General features: G+C 61.1%; 6 protein-coding genes across 6 annotated transcripts; 1 reads left to right on the top strand and 5 right to left on the bottom strand.

The window, feature by feature from the left end:
- Window positions 1–169: 169 nt before the first annotated feature.
- On the top strand, window positions 170–658 carry DQ04_03321050 (hypothetical protein; the record flags this gene model as incomplete). The annotated part of the gene is made up of 1 exon (XM_009312734.1): window positions 170–658. One exon carries the CDS (start codon window positions 170–172, stop codon window positions 656–658), a length of 489 nt encoding a protein of 162 aa, XP_009311009.1.
- Window positions 659–1174: 516 nt separating this feature from the next.
- Window positions 1175–3550, bottom strand: DQ04_03321040 (putative aminopeptidase, putative,metallo-peptidase, Clan MG, Family M24; the record flags this gene model as incomplete). Its single annotated transcript, XM_009312733.1, has 1 exon — window positions 1175–3550. One exon carries the CDS (start codon window positions 3548–3550, stop codon window positions 1175–1177), a length of 2376 nt encoding a protein of 791 aa, XP_009311008.1.
- A 258-nt stretch (window positions 3551–3808) lies between these two features.
- DQ04_03321030 (hypothetical protein) lies at window positions 3809–5536 on the bottom strand (the record flags this gene model as incomplete). The annotated part of the gene is made up of 1 exon (XM_009312732.1): window positions 3809–5536. One exon carries the CDS (start codon window positions 5534–5536, stop codon window positions 3809–3811), a length of 1728 nt encoding a protein of 575 aa, XP_009311007.1.
- A 260-nt stretch (window positions 5537–5796) lies between these two features.
- Window positions 5797–10317, bottom strand: DQ04_03321020 (hypothetical protein; the record flags this gene model as incomplete). Its single annotated transcript, XM_009312731.1, has 1 exon — window positions 5797–10317. The coding sequence occupies one exon, from the start codon at window positions 10315–10317 to the stop codon at window positions 5797–5799; it is 4521 nt and encodes a 1506-aa protein (XP_009311006.1).
- A 221-nt stretch (window positions 10318–10538) lies between these two features.
- DQ04_03321010 (hypothetical protein) lies at window positions 10539–13997 on the bottom strand (the record flags this gene model as incomplete). Its single annotated transcript, XM_009312730.1, has 1 exon — window positions 10539–13997. The coding sequence occupies one exon, from the start codon at window positions 13995–13997 to the stop codon at window positions 10539–10541; it is 3459 nt and encodes a 1152-aa protein (XP_009311005.1).
- A 360-nt stretch (window positions 13998–14357) lies between these two features.
- DQ04_03321000 (hypothetical protein) lies at window positions 14358–17378 on the bottom strand (the record flags this gene model as incomplete). Its single annotated transcript, XM_009312729.1, has 1 exon — window positions 14358–17378. The coding sequence occupies one exon, from the start codon at window positions 17376–17378 to the stop codon at window positions 14358–14360; it is 3021 nt and encodes a 1006-aa protein (XP_009311004.1).
- Window positions 17379–17523: the final 145 nt, after the last annotated feature.

The raw sequence follows: 17523 nt of genomic DNA, 5'->3' as shown, positions 1-17523 counted from the left end.
CTGCTGTTGTTGTTGTTGTTGTTTCTCTTCCTCCTGCAGCGGCACCTTCATCCCCTCATCGCCCCCTCCGGCGCGGCGGCTGCGGGCCGCGATGCTGCGCAGTGTGCGGAGCGGTGGCGGCAGGTCTGCCGCGTCACAGCACGCCTCGGAGTAAATACGCAGCTGAGGAATGACGCACACGACACCGCCGTCCTCACTCGCCGTGGTGTGTGCAAGCAGCTCGTCGAGCAGCGACAACGGCAGCTTCCCCACGACGTGCACCGCGAGGTGCGACTGCCGCAGCACCTTCAAGTCAATGCCGCTGCCGGCGCGGGCCCACGCCTCCACCGCGTCTTCGTCGCCGGTCACGCCACAAAGCCGCAGGCGCTGCATCCGCAGCCCCGTGAGTGTCGTTTCAACGATGTCCTCCTCATGGGCGTTTACCGAGGCGTCGCACGAGCACACACTGAAGGACGTGACGTTGCGGCCCCTCCGCAGCAACTTCGCCACACGCAACCGGCACACCACATCGGCGAGATGCCTCTTCTGCTGCACAATGCAGGCCGCTACAGGGAAGCCCGAGTGCGGCAGCAGCTCAGCGGCATCCGCCACCATCTCACCTTCCACCTTTTACCAAGAGGCGGCCTTTGCTCTGAGTCTTGATGCCTCCCTATGGTAGTGACGGGGCACACACACCTCTCCAAGCCCCTCGCCTCTTCCTGCGGCCGCCACTCGTCCTATTGGCGTGGAAAACAAAGATTTAGTTGGAAAGGAAAGAGAAAGGAGGAGAGGGGTGGGGGTGAGGGTGAGGGAAGTAGTGTGAATGTAGACACATAATCAACCATCAGTCACAGTTTATACGCGTGTTCCTTCATTTCATTCCGCCAGCTGCTCTCATGAGTGCCTGTAGGCAATGTGCAGTGCCGTGCGTCGTCGGTTTTCCCCCCCTCACTCTCGCAGACGCACAGACCGCACCACACACCCCACTGGCGCCTTGTAAATATCTTAATCGACTCACTTTTCCCTCTTGTTATCATCTTCGCCAGAGAATGCTATCTCTTTCTTAGCAGATAAAATCAAAAAAAAGAAGAAGCGCAGTGAAGGCTTCATCCTATTGTTCATTGCTCTGCGTCCCCCGCTTCCATGGCTGTTTTTTTTTTGTTGCTGTAGTCTCATTGTGCGCGGTGCACTGCGCCTAGTTGCCGAAGCGCCGCACCTTCCAGCAGAGCGGGAGGGCCTCCAGCGTCCCCTCGAGGTTGCGCTGCAGCAGTAGCACCCGCTCGTTGTCCTGCAGCACAAAGGCCGCCTCAACGGTGCAACGATTGACCATGTGCCACGTGCTCTCCGTCACGTACAACAGGCCACGGGAAAAGACAGCCAGAAACCGGAGCGCTGAGCGCCTCCTCTTCGTCGCGGTGGTGCCGTCAGCGTCGTCCTCGCCACTGCTCAGCGGCGGCAGCCGCGCAATGAACCGCGTGTCGTGTGGCAGCGTGCGCGGGAGCAGGCACGGAGTGGAAGCATCCAGCCCTGCCACGTAGCGTCCATCGTTTGTGAGCGCGACAATCGTAGACAGGGGCATTTTTTCATGCTGCTGCAGGTGCACCGTTGGCACCGCCGCGGCCATTCGCGTCGGCTCGCGCTTCCACACGAAGCTGCTGGGGTCGATTGTGCCGTCCGCCGCGGTGCTGCAGGTGAGGCGGCCACGCAGCCCGCACACAACGAGTGTGTCACCTGTCTCACCGACCAGCAACTGCGTGGGACGCATGTCGCTGTTGCCCTCGCCACCGTCGGTGTGGAGCGCTGTGGAGACCACGGGGTATCCCTCGCCCAACGTGATGTGCAGCACGGCGTTGTCGAGCAGCACATAGCAGCTGCCTGTTGTTGCTGTTGCCGCTGCTGACTCCCCGCTGTGCGGTACGAAGCAGCAGTCCAGCACGCCGCGCCCAGCAGGGAGACTGACCGCCTCCTCGATACGGTGCAGTGCGAGGGCGTCTTCGGCACCGTCACGCCAGCACACCCGCAGCAGCGCTGCCCGTTCGTCGGTGGCGAAAAGGATGTAGTGCAGCTGCTCGTCGCACCACAGCCCCTGCAGGTGGAACCTGCCATGGACCTTGTGGGCGAACAATGGCGCCCAGTGCCGTAGCGCAGCGTCAGTGCGGAAGCCCTCAATGCGACCGTGGCGTGAATGCAACAGGACGTTCTTTGCCTTTGCAAACGCGAACTGCTGCGTTGTGACGGACACGTACATCGTGGGTGATGTAAAAACGGAGGCGAGCGGTGCGTACATGATGGTTCCGTCTCGGGCGGCGGAGAGAATCAACTGATGCTGCTGCAGCACAAGCAGCTCGCTCGCCTCGTGGTAGTGTGTGCGCCGCTTCACCTCTGCGGGGTACCACTCGCCGTCGGTGTCGCAGCGGTATGAGCGGAGGGACTCGTGCCACCCGGACGCGTACAGCACTGCGCCGTCGTCCTCGCCGCTGCTGCTCACCAGCGTGCTGATGGGCCCCTTGTGGTGCGTGAATGTCTTGATCGCGTGCCCGTGTCGTGCATCAAAAAGCACAATGTCGCCCATCGTCGTGCCAACCGCCACAACAGGACCGTTGCCACCACTGCTAGCGCTGCTGCTGCAGCCGGCGCCACTGATCGCACTGCATATGCCCATGCCCTTTGGTAGACGGCTCGTCCACAATGCCTCGTGGTCGCTAAGACCCGATGGTCGTGCACCGCGTGTACCGCTGCTGTTGCCCGCTTCTCCAGCCCCATCGTGTGGGATGCGCCACGCCATGACGTTCCCCGCGTCGTCCGTTCCAGCCGCAATGCCCCATTTCTGGGAGCAGCACACACTCAGTGCGCGGTCGGCGCCCGAAACCTTTGGAATGATGCGCTCCAACGACAATGTGGGCACCGCCGCGTCGCAGTCCATGCGCAGCTGCTGCCACGAGCCATCCGCCACGGCGGCGTAGAGCAGTGGGCCGGCGATGCAGAAGTCCCAAATAGCGCCACCAGTGCGCTGCTGCACGTGCAGCGGCGCAAGCGTCTGTCCGCAGTACACCACCAGCTGACCGGAGAGGTACGACGCGGCAAAGGTGGAGCGGACGCAAGGTAGGTAGCGTACGCGCGTGATGGTGCGGTTCGCCCGCCCGCCAGTGTGGCGAATCTGCTGGAAGTGCGGCACATTCTGGAAGCTCTCTATGCTGTACAATATCATCGAGCCGTTCTCGCGCACGACAACCATCTCGCGCTCGCCAGGGTGCACAGCAACGCAGCGGATGCCCACCACGTCGGGCGCGATCACAGAGGAACGCAGCACGAGGCCCTCCAGATCGGCCGGCAACTTTTGCCGTGACTCCGCAGCTGCCCCACCTGTCGCTGCACCGCTGCCACCGTGAGCCAGACCAGACACTCCAGACTCATGGTCAGTCTTACTCTTTCTGCCGTTGCCGTTGCTGCTGCTGCTGGTGGTGGTCGTCGTGGTCGTGATATTGGTGGGCGAGTGCACGGCGTCCACCTCCTGCGAAGCCCCTACTTCATCCGCTTCCGGATTGCTGCGAGAACGCTTCTTGGGCGGCATAACGCGGAGTACGTGCGGTTTCGCCTTCCCTTGACGTGCTGAAAGAGAAAAAGCCCCCCCCCCCCNAAAAAAAAAAAAAAACCAAGAGAGAGAAGCATACACATAAAATAAGCACATCGATGATGGAAAGGTTGGGGGAGAGAGCGAAAGATAGAGAACAAGACAGCCAAAGGATCCGGCAGAGCAACCCAAATGTGTTAAGAGAGAATGACCGCAGCAATGAGAAGGATTCATTCCCAATGGCCTTGCCCCAGCGTGTTATTGCTGCTGCTGCTCTGGCGCCAGCCGCTCCATCAGCTCGCGGGGAAAAAGAGAAACGTACGGGTGTTTCTTTGTGTTCCACGTCACCTCCGCGCCGCCCCCATCGCTGCGCAGCGCGCCGTACACCGCGGTGAACTCCTCCAGAGCCTGCTGGTACGGTCGCAGCGACAGTACCAAACACCGCGGAGCCGCATGTTCCCCGCCCGACGACGACGACGACGACGACGACGACGACGGGGGCGGCGTCAAGGCGAGTTGCACGCACCATCCGGCACCCGGCGGCAGTTGTAGCTGCTGCTGCGCTGTTCGTTGCCGCAAGTACTGCCGCAACGTGTCGACGCCGCGCTTCACCACCGCCGTGACATGCCGCAACTCATTCTCAAGGCATTCCTCCGCTTCCGTGTCTTCGCCTCGGCCCAGCACAGCATAGCGTGTGAAGTCCATGTTGTGCTGCTGTAGAAACGTGGCGGAGGTCATGAGGCGGAGGGCACTGTGGCGCTGCAGGACCCCACGCAGCTTTTCGCCGCCGTTCTCCAGCAGCACGCTCACCTCCATGTCAGCTGTCGGCAGTGCGAGCCACGGACGCACGCAAAGCTCAAGTGTCGCCGAGCCAGTAACAGCATTGACGCTGCCCTGTTCCACTTCGTTATCCGCGCCTGCCACCCCACCTTCGCCTTGCAGCTGGCGCATCAGCGCTTCTCGCGCCCGCGGGCTCATCGCTAAGGCGTGGATGGCGGCAGCGACGGTGTCAAAGCGGTTCATCTGGTTCAGATGATACAGCATCTGCTGGCAAAACAGATCGCGCTCAAGTGGCGTTGGGGCACCGTTATCGGGGAATGGGGCACGCTGTCGAAGCTGCGGAAGCCCCACAGCCGCATCGTAGAGACTCCAGTCCCATGGTGCACCGCCTGGGAGTGCGAATTTCACAAAGTATGGCCCACATCGCCCCTCACAGGCCGCCTCTACACGCTGCACCACAGCAGCAGTAACAGCGGCAGTATCAGGAGTGTTGCCCACCAGCGCCAGCGCCTGCTCCTTCGTGATGGGCACGTACACGGAGAAGTCGAAGCGCATCTCTGGGGGGACGAGGCGCTCTTCTGTCAATCGCGTGCTGCACGTGATGCGGCGCACCAACCGACGCTCCTCTTCTGTCATGCGCACTGCTGCTGTCACCACCTCCTCCACCCGCGGCCGCTTGCGCACCGTCCGCTGGAACGCGCGCTTGTGGATTCGGTGGCACGCGGTGCCGAACGGGCAGTCCTCCTGCGCAGCTGTGTGCGGGCACCACCGGGGTACGGCGCGGCCTCGGTACACCAGCTCAAGGCCACGCGTGTCGGCGAGCTCCGCTTTCTGCACCACGTCACCCTCCACTGTGAGCGTCGGCGTGTATACCGCCTCCGTCGGCGGCGGTCGCTCGCGCTGCAGGATGCGCAGCAGAAGCGGCGGGTGCTGGTGGCCGGGCTGCGCTGGCACAATGGTGGCCTTGCAAGCCGCGAGCGCCTCTGGCTCCGAGGCGTAGAGGGCGAGGCCGTAGCCGCGCGTCTCGAGGTGCATAACGAGCATCACGCCGGACGTATTCGCCGCCAGCAGGGCACGCAGCCGCTCGTATCGTGGGTCACGATTGGCACGTGCGCGGGGGCCAGCAGCGGTGGCGTTGATGGACAGCGGCTCCAGGAGGAAGTCTGGGATGTTTGTGATGAAGACGAACGTACGCGTCTGTCCCATTGTTGCTGCTCCGTCTTCTCACCTCTAGGTCCTACGTGTTAGGCTTATACTCCCTTCTCCCTGTTTTACTTGCAAGTGGTTGCCGCTCACCACTCCCCAGCACACGAGTAGCTGCTTAATGCAAGACAGAAAAGGCAACCGAGAGAAAATGTGAGACATCATAGCGTCAAGAATAATGCCAATATACATTCCTCAATACACAGAGAGAGAAGAGAGAGTACTTGTTTAACACTGGTGTGTTTTGTGCATTGGAGTGGGCTTCACTCCGAGATTGGTACAAAGGCGGTGTCCCTGCCACTGTTGGTACCACTACCACTAGTAGCACCAGTGCTAGTGTGTGCAAGGGAGACGAGCGTGAGGTGCGGGTCGGGTGTGATGAGCGGGCCGCCCGACATCTCGCGGTAGACGACCAGCACATGCTCTAGCACCACACCGTGCACATAGCAGAAGTCCTCCAGCGCGGACGCGATGGCGCACACCACACGCGCGGTGCCGCGGTACTCCGCTGTCACAGCCTCGCTGGCGGTGATTGCCATCGCGAGGGACTCGTCAAGCGGTCGCACGCCCCGCGTGACGCAGTCATAGAAGTACGCCACCGCGTCGTTCCAGCACCGGGCCTGCACGTAGGCGTGCATGATGGTGTTTGCCAGCACCGGGTTGGTGGTGCGGTGGTATCGCCGCACAACACGCAGGGCAGCGGGCCACGCGCCACACTCCAGCGCGGTGCGCACGGCGTAGTCCACAACGCGCGGGGCCGGCACGCCACTCGTTAAGACACACTGGCGCAGGACACGCAGGGCCAACTCCCACTGCTGGCCCCGCGCGCAGGCCTGAAGCGCCAACGCCGCCGTCACGGCGTCGGGGCGCATGCGGTTCGTCAGCTGCGCGAAGCAGCCTAGAGATGCCTCCCACGAGGGGAGACAGGCCGTCAGAAGAATAGCACTGGCCCTGTGTGGAAAGCAGCGGTTGGCCAGAGCATGCTCGCAGACCAGCATCGCCTGCTCCCATTGGCCCCGCTCCTGCAGCACACGCAACGTACGCTCGACAGCCTCTGTGGAAGCCTTCGTCGCAGGTGTTTTGGTGCGGTGCAGCTTCTCCTGAAGCGCAAGCTGCACGAGAGACATGGAGAGCGGGGATGGAAGGCTAAGTGTCGTTTCAGCATCAGTAACAGGAGGAACAACAGCAATGGCAGCTTCACCGCCTTTGCCGTGGGTCAAGACAGCTTCCCCCACGAAGTCCGTGCTGTTAGATGATACTTTTGTAAGGCGCTGCAGTAGGAGCTGGTGTTGTAGTGGAAGCGGCAGGACAGTGGAGGGGAACCACTCTAGCGCCCGCTCCCACATGTCTGGGCAGCAGAGCATGCTGTAGCGCACGGTGTGCGCAAAGTGCGACAGTTGTGCAGGGACACTCGTGTGAAACACAGAGCACCAATGATGGTAAGCAGCTGTACTATTAGTAACAGGAGGGAGCGGGTGAGGGGCCCGATTCTGCTGTTGTCTTCCTTGTTGCTTGGGTGAGATTTCTCCTTCTTCCATTGCGTACTGCAAAAACGACCGACACGCCCCCTCCCACATTGCCCCACGCGCGCTCCGCAGCACTGCCGCTATAGTGCCTGCCAACGCAGTCTGTGATAGTAGGCCTTTGCACAGCAACGCAGCGTACACGTCAAGCTTGTTGTTCGCCCGCAGTATCGCCGGTTGATCCCTCTGAAGGAACTGATGAAACGCGAGTCCGGTTACCCACAGCCCGCGGCTCAGGCTCGTGCGCAGCACCTCCTCGGCAACACTCTCACCGCCAATCGCACGCATCGCCACGTTCAGCAGCGGCTGAAGCGCGTCAGGCACATTACTGCTGCTGGTGGTGCGCCAGACATCTGCGCTAATGGCGAGGCGCACCACGTGTGGCGCACAGGCCCACTGCACACGTGTGTAAGACTGCGTGTAGGCCAGCAAGGCCCGGCGCCAGTTGCGCTCCGAGAGGATTGCAAGCATGCGCAGGTCCATCTCAAGCGTCGGCGAGGCGTGCAGAAGTCTCGGTGGAAGTGAGGCTGCCTGCATCATTGCTCGCACCGACGGCAGTGCGCTGGCATCCCGCTCCTGCACGACGCGGCGCAGCAGGTGGCGCTGCACGTTGGACGCCCAGGGCGTGCATGGCAGCAGCTGCAGGCATTGCTCCCACGAGAGCTGGCGGCCTACTGGGCTCTGCACAATCTTCCTCACAATGAAGGGTGACAGGAACGGCGCCAGACGAACAAGCGGCTCGAGGAGTGGGGCGCCGCCAGGTTCCAGTGCCTTCTTTGCCATTCCTTGTGCGAGGCCCTCAAGGGCGCTGGCAGAGTGGCGGTCGAGGCCGTCACGCTGCACCTCACTGGAGATGGCGCACAGCGCAGCCTGCCACGTCACCGCAATGGTGTTGCCGTACGGCGTCATTGTGAGAAGCGTCATGAGCTCCCGCGACACAAGAGAAAGCATGACGGTACTCCTGCTTTTATTGCTGCTGCTCGCTTGGCTCGACCGTCGGGGCATGCATTCCCTTCCCTTTTCCCACTGCTGCTGCCGCGATTCTTCCGTGACGGGGAGTAGTTCGAGCCGCCGCGAGAGAAACGCTTCGGTAATGGCAACAATGTGGCTCTCCGTCGCCGTCCTCGTGCGACGCGTGGCAGCGGCAAATGTCACCGGAAGTGGCCCCAGCACACCTCCCTCATCCTCCCCAACACCGCAGATGTTGGTGCTATTGGCAGTGGGGACCCCCTCCCCTTCTTCTCGCCCTCCTTGTCCAAATGCTGCCATCTGGTGAGCGGGGTGAAGCTGGCCACCCAGGAACTGTCTCGAGATGCTCGTGACAACATACAGGTCCTCCAGCTCGAGTGTGTGGGCGAGCCCGCTCTTTACAACGACGTGGAAGCACAGCATGCATAGTGTGGCGCGGGCGCGGTGCGGGTGTGCCGCTGCGAGGCGCCACACGTACGAAGGTGACAGAATCCCTTCCACACCACCGCGGCCAAGCGGCAGCCCGAATGAGTGTCGCAAAAGTGCCGCAAACTCCGCAGCCGTGAGGACACGGTGTGGCATGACGCCCAAATACAGCAGCAGCCGCAGCAGCTTCGCCGGCAGTTCACTGTCACGCTGCGTCGCCTCCATTGTTGTCGCTGACCCCATTGGTGGGAAGTATGCAACAGGCTTGGCATTGACGAAAGCGAGCGCGGTGATTATGTTGTCGATGCTGAATGGGTGGTGAAGTGCCGTGAAAGGTGATGGCGCCGCAACAACAGCAGCAGTAGTAGTAGTCGTAGTGGTAGTAGTAGTAGTAGTAGTGGTATTGGGATTAGTGGTCGGCGTTTCGCCACGACGTCGGACCGTTTCCTTCCATAGCTCCATGCACATACGCTGCTGGCCGTGCTGGGCGAGTATGTACTGCAGTGTCTGCAGGACCTGATGCGGTCCTGCCAGCAGAGTGTGCAGCGCCTGGCTGTTGAGCGCGCCATTCGTGCTCGCCTCGTGCGCTGCCGCCTCTGTAGTAGCGGCGCCACCTGCGTGAAGACGCTCGTTCCAGCCCTGCATGCGCAGCAGCAAACAAAGTGCACGCTCCCACCGCTCCCTCTGGCTGCACAAGAGTGCCTGTTGCGCGTCCTCATTGAGCCCAAGGCGGTGCCACACATCATCAGCATTATAATCAGCAGCAGCTTCGTTACATCCCATGTTGTTGTCATCATCCACCACCTGCGCTACAGAATAATCATCATAGCATTCACCACCACTCACGGTGCCGATTCTGCTGCTGGGGCAACTGGGTACAGAAGGAGCTACGGCGCTGCGACAATCACAGAGGGCCGCACTCGTTTCAAGCAGCCCCAACCCCTGATCCACAACGATGTGTGCAATGTCGCTCAGCGTGAGCTCGTCCGCCACTGTGTCAACAGCACCACGCCGCAGCCCGCCTTCAACAAGCGTGGTAAGAAACCGCGTCAAGAGCGCTACTACAGCCGCAATTGCATCCATCCCCGGCGGTGCGCCGTGCTGCATACCATTCAGTGCCGTTCGCACGTGCCACGCGCACCACTGCAGTAGCGCTACCGCCTCCATCGGTGTGAGCGGTGCACCGTCGTCATCCACCTCGCCGTTCGCGCGTGGGCGCGGCAGCATCACAGCCTCCTGCACCATCTGCCGTGTGGCGTCGTACAGAAGTGCGTCGGCATCGACTGGCGGGGCGGCCGCTGAGGCTACTGTTTCTTCTTCCTCATCCTCTTCTACCCCCGACAGACAGCGGCGGCCGAATGTCAGCGCAACGATTGCGGCTATGCGGTCATTAGAGAGCGACAGCACGGCTTCGGTGTACCGCAGCACGAGTGCGGCCCGCCGGAGGCCATCGGTCGGTGTTAGGTCTGCGTAGCCGCGCCGCAGCGGCACAGCAGGGTCGCTGCATTCCCCTGTGGACGCAATGAACTCTGATACGCTGCGCAAGACTCGCAATAACTCCTCTCCTCCCCCTTCCTTGGCGCCACTGTGGTATCGTGCAGCCGCCACTCCGTCTGTGGAGGGTGTACGGCGTCCAAAGGAGGAGCCGTACGTTGCTGCTGCGCGCTCCATCGCAGCAAAGTGCCGCCAATCGCCCAGCAAGGCATTCCTTCGCGTGGCGCTCAAGCTATGATGACGCCGAAAACGGTCCCGCAGCTCTTCCACAATAGCAAATGAAGGGAGACTGCTTCGGGCCTTGTTACTGCTACTACTACTGCTTCTGCTGCTGCTGCTGCTGCTTCTAAAGCGTAAAGCCGCATTTCTCATGCGCTATGCGGGTGTGGGCCCCTCCCCGCTCCCCTTTTGCTAGAGAAGCACAGAGCTGCAGGAAGAAAAATCAAGAACAAAATAGTCAGCATTGGCACTAAGAGAGTTCAGGAGAGCGAAGCCCCAAAAAATCCTTCCTCTCATCGTTACGAAGTCCCAGTTGGTGGTCATGACTGGAAGTGGGAGAGCACCGCCACAAATGAGCGACTCCCCTGGCACCCCTACGGCACACCCCCGCCCTGTTCACAACGGCAACTGCAGTCGTACACGGGGCATTTGCGGTGTGTTGCAAACCACTCCTGCAGGTGGTTGGCATGTCCACCGTGAAGGCACGCCGTGCACCACGCGAAGCTGTCACGTGCGCATTGACGCCGCACGTACACCACATCAGAGCAGATGGAGCAGCGACGTTGGCCACCACTGAGTATAAGCTGTGACAGGAGGTAGGGCTCAGGTGCGTCACACTGGGAGCCGTGTCCACTTGTAGATTGGGCCACATTGGACGGTCTCGAGCATGAAATAAACACGCGCTCCCGTTCCTGCTGTTGCTGTGAATGCGACACCGTGGATGAGGTGGCGTGGAGCCCGCGTAACTGCTGGCATGCCAAATCAAACATCGTGCGCTTCACAAACTCCTGCTCGTTGTTAAGGAAAGTACAGTATGCAGCCGCCCAGAGTTGCCAGGGATGAGATGCATGTGTGTTTTCGTTGCTGGTATTGTTGTTGCTTTTCCCAGCGTCACCGCCGCCCCCTAAGGTGTCGCGTGGAACCGCAGCGCCCATAGAATGGGCCACATTGAGGCCTTGCGCTGCAGCAGCGGGTGCCCCGATGCGCGCAAACAGACAGGCGGCCAATTGGAAGTCCCCCGTGCAGTCCACAATGCCCTGCATCAGGGGACAGGTGCTCTCGCGAATGCCCTCCAGCAGCAACAGCCGCTGTACCATGGTGCACTCTCGTGCGAAGGTGCCGCGGAGCAAGGAGACGAGTCGCGACGTGTCGGGCTCAAGAAGAACGGCGATGGCGACGCGGTCCAACAGCGGCAATGCGGTGTTCACGTAAATCTGCTCACGGTCTTGTTCGTGCAGAAAGGCCACGAGCAGCCATGGGCTGAGCTGCCGCAAGAAGCGGTCTCGCACCTCTGAAACAGTTCCACGTAGAACGTTGGCAGTGCTGTCGTAGTGCTCCAGAAACCCTGCCATCGCCGCGTACGTGGGGTTGTGCTTCTGATGCTGCAACAGCACCGCAGCTGCTCTGGGGCGGCGGTTGTGCAACACCTCCACTGCCACTGCACGCTCAGCCGTCTCACGGTTAGTGTGCATGCAGCACTTCGCCGTACCATCGCCACGCGAAGAGGACTCCTGCGAAGGGATCCAGTCCAGCAGATGCAGCAAAAGGAGTCGCCTGGAGTCATTCCGTGAGGTGGAGGAACGGCACACAACCGCCGCGTTGTGCGGCAACAGCTTCATATCCATCAGCTGGGTCGTGCTTGGCGCGTTGGGAAGCGAGAGCAGGTCAATGACACTCGGCACAGGGCCGCTGCTGCCCACCACGCCCACCTTCTCCATGATGGCAATGTACCCAAACAGCACGCGTAGGTCCGTTTCCGATGGATCGTTCAATTCCCGCAGTGCCTGTACGTTGGCGTCGGTGGGGATACCAAACCCCGTCTCCAGCCGCCGCTTCATGCGCTGCTCCATGTCGATCTCCGCCGGAGAAGAAGAAGCAGCAGCACCATCGCTGCACGCGGCAAACACCGACGCGCAGAGCCCGATGGCGCAGCAGTCTGGGCTCAGAATGGTGAGAGTTGCGTCCGCGTCCACGGGAATTGACGCGAGCTCCCCTGCGTAGTTAACACCGACGAGGCGTGAGAAGGCACCTGGTCCAGGCTTGACAAGGTCGCCACCAGATGCTGCTGCGCATATGTCAACGTCATCGATTTCATTTTTCGTTCTTGTCGATGTTTTTCTCGTTTTAGCCGTCATATTCATGGCGGTTTTACTGAGTGAGGCGCGGTGGTCCCTATTCCTCGCTCCGGTGAGATTCAGCATGCGAGCCGCCAGCATATTCTCGCGCGGTACCAGACTATGTCTGCTGCGTCGCGAAGCTAAGGAAGAAGTGGCAGACGGCGGCAGCGGCGGCGTCAACTCCGACAGCGCGTGTGTTGCAGCCGAGACAAACTCGACATTGACAAGAGAATGCAGTGGGAGGTGCAGTTGGCGCTCGCGGGTAAACGCGTAGAAGTGCTGGGGCGATAAAAATGGTGACGGTGGCAAAAAAGGAGCAGCAGCAGCTGCTGTTGTGGCGGCTTGCGCCGTCCCCACCGGCGTCGCGTCGAGTCCCTCCTCGGAGGGCGAAAGGTGCAGCACGTGCACGGCACCCTCCACCAAGTTGCAGACGGCCACCTGCAGGTCGGAGCTGAACTTCCACGAACAGCTGTAGTACACGCCCTGCCGCGGCGTCGCCTCGAGCGTGCGGCGAGGCGCCGCATGGCGGAGCGTGCGACCTGGTGCCCACTCCAGCACGTAAAGCACGCAGGCGTCCGGCGTCGTCTCCGCCTCGGCAGACCGCCCAAACGCGAGACAACCGACGATAGGGAGGAACGGGTGGCACGCGAGAAAGCTGCAGCCCACCCGCGGCACACAGTGCAGCGGGCAGCCCGGCTGCTCCGTGGAGAAGACGTACACCGCACGCTCGGCGCCACCCACAATGTAGCCGGTCGCGGCGAACCAGTCGCTTGTCAGGAAGGCCCCGGTATCGGGGAAGCTGCAAGAAAAGTGCAAGTGCACGCGGATGCCGTCTCCGTCCCCGTCTTCGTACGCCTGCTGTCCCGTGCCAAGCCACTGAGAGCTATTGCGCTGCAACGTGGACGGTGCAAACGTGCCGGCGCTGCCTAGTCCCTCAATAGATGCTACTCCTGCTGCTGTCGTTTCTACTACCCGTGGGGACGCGCCGCAGTTTGGGCCCTCCGCCACGTTTGGCCTGCGTGCCGCATCCTCCCCAACCACGCGTGATCCCTTCGACGCGTACTCCTGCTGTTTGGCAGCGGAGATCGTCACACTATACCATTCGACACGCCCTGACATGAACCCGACAAAGACAAGCGGTTTGTCACGCATCCATGTGATGGTCCCAACGCCATGCTCGAGCCCCGGCTGAGCAGCCAGAGATTTTGGAGAACGTAGCGTTTCAACTGGTGAACCGGGAGAGTGCGGAACCACGAACGGCACATTGCACTGCTTTGCTGCCGAAGCATTAGCAGCAACCGAAGCGTCTGTTGGTGGTGTAGAGAGGGTGCGGAGCGAGGCGAGGGTCCGTCCAGGGGCGTATATCACACTACGTGTTGGCATCACCACAACAGCCATCACGCCTGTGCTCGCCCCTACGAATGCCATGTCAAACCCATACATCGAGCGGTTTGCCATGCCGAAGCAATGCGGCGCCTTGCCGAAGTCGTGGGGAAGCGTCAGGGTGCACTGCACGCGGACCCTTGTCGCCTCGTCGCCGTCAATCGCGGCAGGATTGCTACTGCTGCCAACTGCGGCGGCGGCAGCGGTGGAGGTTGCTGTTGTAGGACCAGCATCCTTGCGCCCTGCGTTTTCCACCTCAAAGTAGGTAAGTGTGTGGCCAATTAGTAGGCCAAAGCCGTTGTGGCTATCTGGCTGGCAGGCAAAGTACTTCATGCCACCACTGCCAGCCGCCACGTCACGTCACGTCACGTCAGATATGAGACGGCTATTTTCGGAGAGAGAGTCCCCCTCCCCTCGCCGGTGCTCTTACTCTCCCTCTCTCTCTCTCTCCCTCCTTTGGCATACAAACGAGAACGGCAATAGCAAAAAGAGAGATAGACAGAAAGATAGAGGGAGAGATAAAGAGAAGGAAAATGGATTGAAAAGCGAAGTGAGAAGAGGAGCTGCGCTAGCATGCGGCCCAACAGCATGGAAGAAGGTGGAGGAAAATGGGAATCGATTACGCAAGCAAGGAAAGAAAAGAGATCAACGGAAATAAAAAGTTTTCAGGTATCTCAATGTACAGAGACGCCGTCACACATCCTGCAGCAATGAGGGGTGGGAGCAGGGGCACGGGCAGTCCTCTGCTGGACACGTCTGGTGTTTCGCGAACCAATCGCGCAGGTGTGCCCAGTGGCCTCCGTGTAGGCAGACGGTACACCATGTAAAACACCTCTCCAAAGCAAATCCACCACTGCGGTCAAACACCTTCTGGCCACACACCGTGCACATGGGTGTGAGGCAGTTCGGGTTGCTGCAGGACGCTTGCTGACGGCGCCCCGCCATCGCAATGTCACCCATCAGTGCTGATGATGATGACGGTGGTGGCGGTGGTGGTGTTGTGGAAACCGGCTGCCCGCACTTGCAGCGCAACTCAACACTGTCTTTACACACGCGCCGCTGCTTCCCCTTCGCGTCTTGTGCCGCGCCGCCCGCGAGGCCGCCAAACGGGCCGCCGATGAAGCTGACGGCAGGCGGCGCAAAGCCGTCAAGGCCGCCAAGCGGCAATGGCAACGCGCCGGTGTTTGCAGCGCCGCCTTCGCCCGCCCGTAGCTGTGCTATCTTAATACAGCTAAGGTCATGGTGGCTTCGCAAAATGGCGTAGCCCTCTGCATTGAGCTGACTGCGGTAGGCGTCGTTCCAGCAGCGCCACGTCTTGCTCTTGGACGGACCGTAGAGGGCGACGTACACCAGCGGTGTTTGCACATCGCCCGTCTCATCCACGTAGCGCTGGAGCAAGGTGCAGTTGCGGTCGAGCCCCTCTACCGCGGCAGCCAAGAGGAGCGAGGAGCCCCTTGCCACTTCTGGGGTAAACTGCTGCTGTGTCATCTCGCGTAGAACCTCCAAGAGTGCGATTTTTTGTTCCTCGTGGTCCTCGGCGGGAGTCTGCTGCTGCTGCTGCTGCAGTAACAGTGATGTGGCGAGGGCGATCCGATCCGACAATGGCAGGCGCGGAAAACGCTTTGTGAAGAACGTAAAGCATTCGCGGCGCATCTGAAGTGGGAGACGGCACAGTCTGCCACTATTACTGCTGCCGCCAGCGTTGTTCTTCGCGTCGTGCAGCTCTGACTTGTCCACATGTGTGGGAGAAGAAACAGCCCCCATAACCTTCTCTACAAAGCTCAGGCACAGCGATATCCAGTAGCTGCATCCAGAGATTTCCAGGGCGAACACGGGGAAGCAACTGTTGTCGTGGGCCACCGCCGCCGCTGACAGCTGTAGCGCAATGCTCGTGTAGAGAGGATGCAGGTGGCTGTGGTGAGACAGCAACAGTGCCGCCTCCGTGAAGCGCTCCATGCAGACAAGAATGGCGGCTCGTCGCTCCACTGCCTCCTGCAGGGAAGCCGCCTCTACACGGTCAAATAGTCCAAGTGCAGGGACAGAGCCGGTTGCGTACTCCTCCATCGGCATAAGAGTCATTGGGAAGACGACATCCAGACTCTCATCCAGACTCGCCCGGGACCACTGCGGAGGTGATACCGCAGAACTCTTTTCGCGTGGTTGTTGCTGATGTTGACTTTTCGACTGCGATATGAAACCCGACGGACACGATGGCGACACACTACCGCGAGAAGACTTTGTGTGGGTTCTCGCATCCCCGCCAAGTGGTGGTGGTGCTGCTGCCGATGCGACCATTGTCGCAGTTGTCGTCGGTGATGTTGCGGTCTCAAGCAACGCCTCCTCTTCGCCCTGATTGTCCCACCACCCCATCGCACACAAAATGAGTTCACGCACTCGTGCTGTGGTCTGTTGCGGGGAATAAGCAGCTGTCGCAGTGGTGGGGCTCGGGGCCGTCGTCTGCCGCTCGTGTTGCAAAAGCGACAAAATACCGGGGATAACGTCTGCGGTGGGCAGTGCCGCCTTTCCCGGGTGCAGGTAGCGTTGCGCGTACCACCCGTAGCGGAAGAGGGCGAACGCCTCACGATCACGTCCCTCCCGTGCGAGCACCGATAACAGTTTGTAGGGATGTGGTAAAAAACCAGCGCGAAGACGCTCTAATCGCCACGACGTCCGATCAACGCCGGTGATGCCCATCGTCTCCTTTAGAGCCACAGCCGCAGCTGCAGCAGCTTTAATGGTGCTACCCGCCACAGCCCCTCTATTGTCCGCTACAGTGGTTGGTGAACCGGAGAAGGGCCCGCCTCCTTTTTCGGCTTCGCTGCTGCCGTCGAAGAGGTCGTGGGTGCTCGTGCTGTCCATGCTGTTGTTGTTGGTACTCGTCGTCCCCTCCAACTCTGCGCAACGCCACTTCGCCTGCTGTGCTGCTGGCTGCCTCTCGTGCAAAGGAAGAAAGAGGTTGGGTCCTGCACTCCAGAGCGGTGTCTCGCCGACCATAGTCATTGTTCCGCCCTCCGGTGAGAAGACCTGCGGGTACAGCTCCCCCGTCTTGGCGTTGAGCAGCAGAACACATGGGAGGTCGGTGCGGCTTCCCAGTTCCACGTGTCGTGATGGCTCGCGCTGGTTACCCCCTCCCTCTGCTATTGCTGCTGCGTCAGCATTCAACACTGTTGCGAGCGTGGCGTGGTGATTCGTCAGCCACGCCACACTGGCTGCCGGCACACGCGCGTGCATGCGGCACCGCTCTTCCGCCGATCTACTAAAACGATTTGTCAGTGAGAACAGCACCCCGGTGCCTGCTGAGCGCACCGACGTCTTGTCGTCCTCTGTGCCAGACAGCGCGCGCTCCTCCTCCTCGTCGTCCTCATCACCGGGGCGCATGTCGGTGAAGGCATGAACCCGGAGCCCACCGTTGCGTGTAGTGCCGATCACAGTGGGCGTCTCGCACGTAGACCAGCTGAGCGACGTGTAGCCGGCGCGAGAGTGCATATGCCAGCACACCGGCCGGAACGTCATGCGCAGGTCCCACAGCTGCACCACGTCGCGGCGGCCGTAGCTGCCGACGGCCGCCACGTACGTCTGCGAGGCGTCGCACGCGATGAGTTCCGCGCAGCACAACGCCGGCAGTGCGGCACTAGTGAGTTGCGGTGGCACCGCGATGGCGCCCGAGGGGGCTCCAAGGTAGCGAATGCCACTCTCAGGGGAACGGAGATCCATCACCTCGACATAGTAGCCGGCGCCGTCGGGCCGCCTCGCAGCAACCGCCGTCAAATGCGAGTGCGGCACCCAGTCGAGCGACGTCACGGTACCGTGCAGCACTCGCTCCTGCACCACGTCGACTGCGGACGTGGCGTGGCACCGC

The sequence above is a fragment of the Trypanosoma grayi genome, assembly GCF_000691245.1.
Source record: "Trypanosoma grayi strain ANR4 Tgr_332_V1, whole genome shotgun sequence".
NCBI lineage: Eukaryota > Euglenozoa > Kinetoplastea > Trypanosomatida > Trypanosomatidae > Trypanosoma > Trypanosoma grayi.
This window is presented reverse-complemented; position numbering and strand designations above follow the sequence as displayed.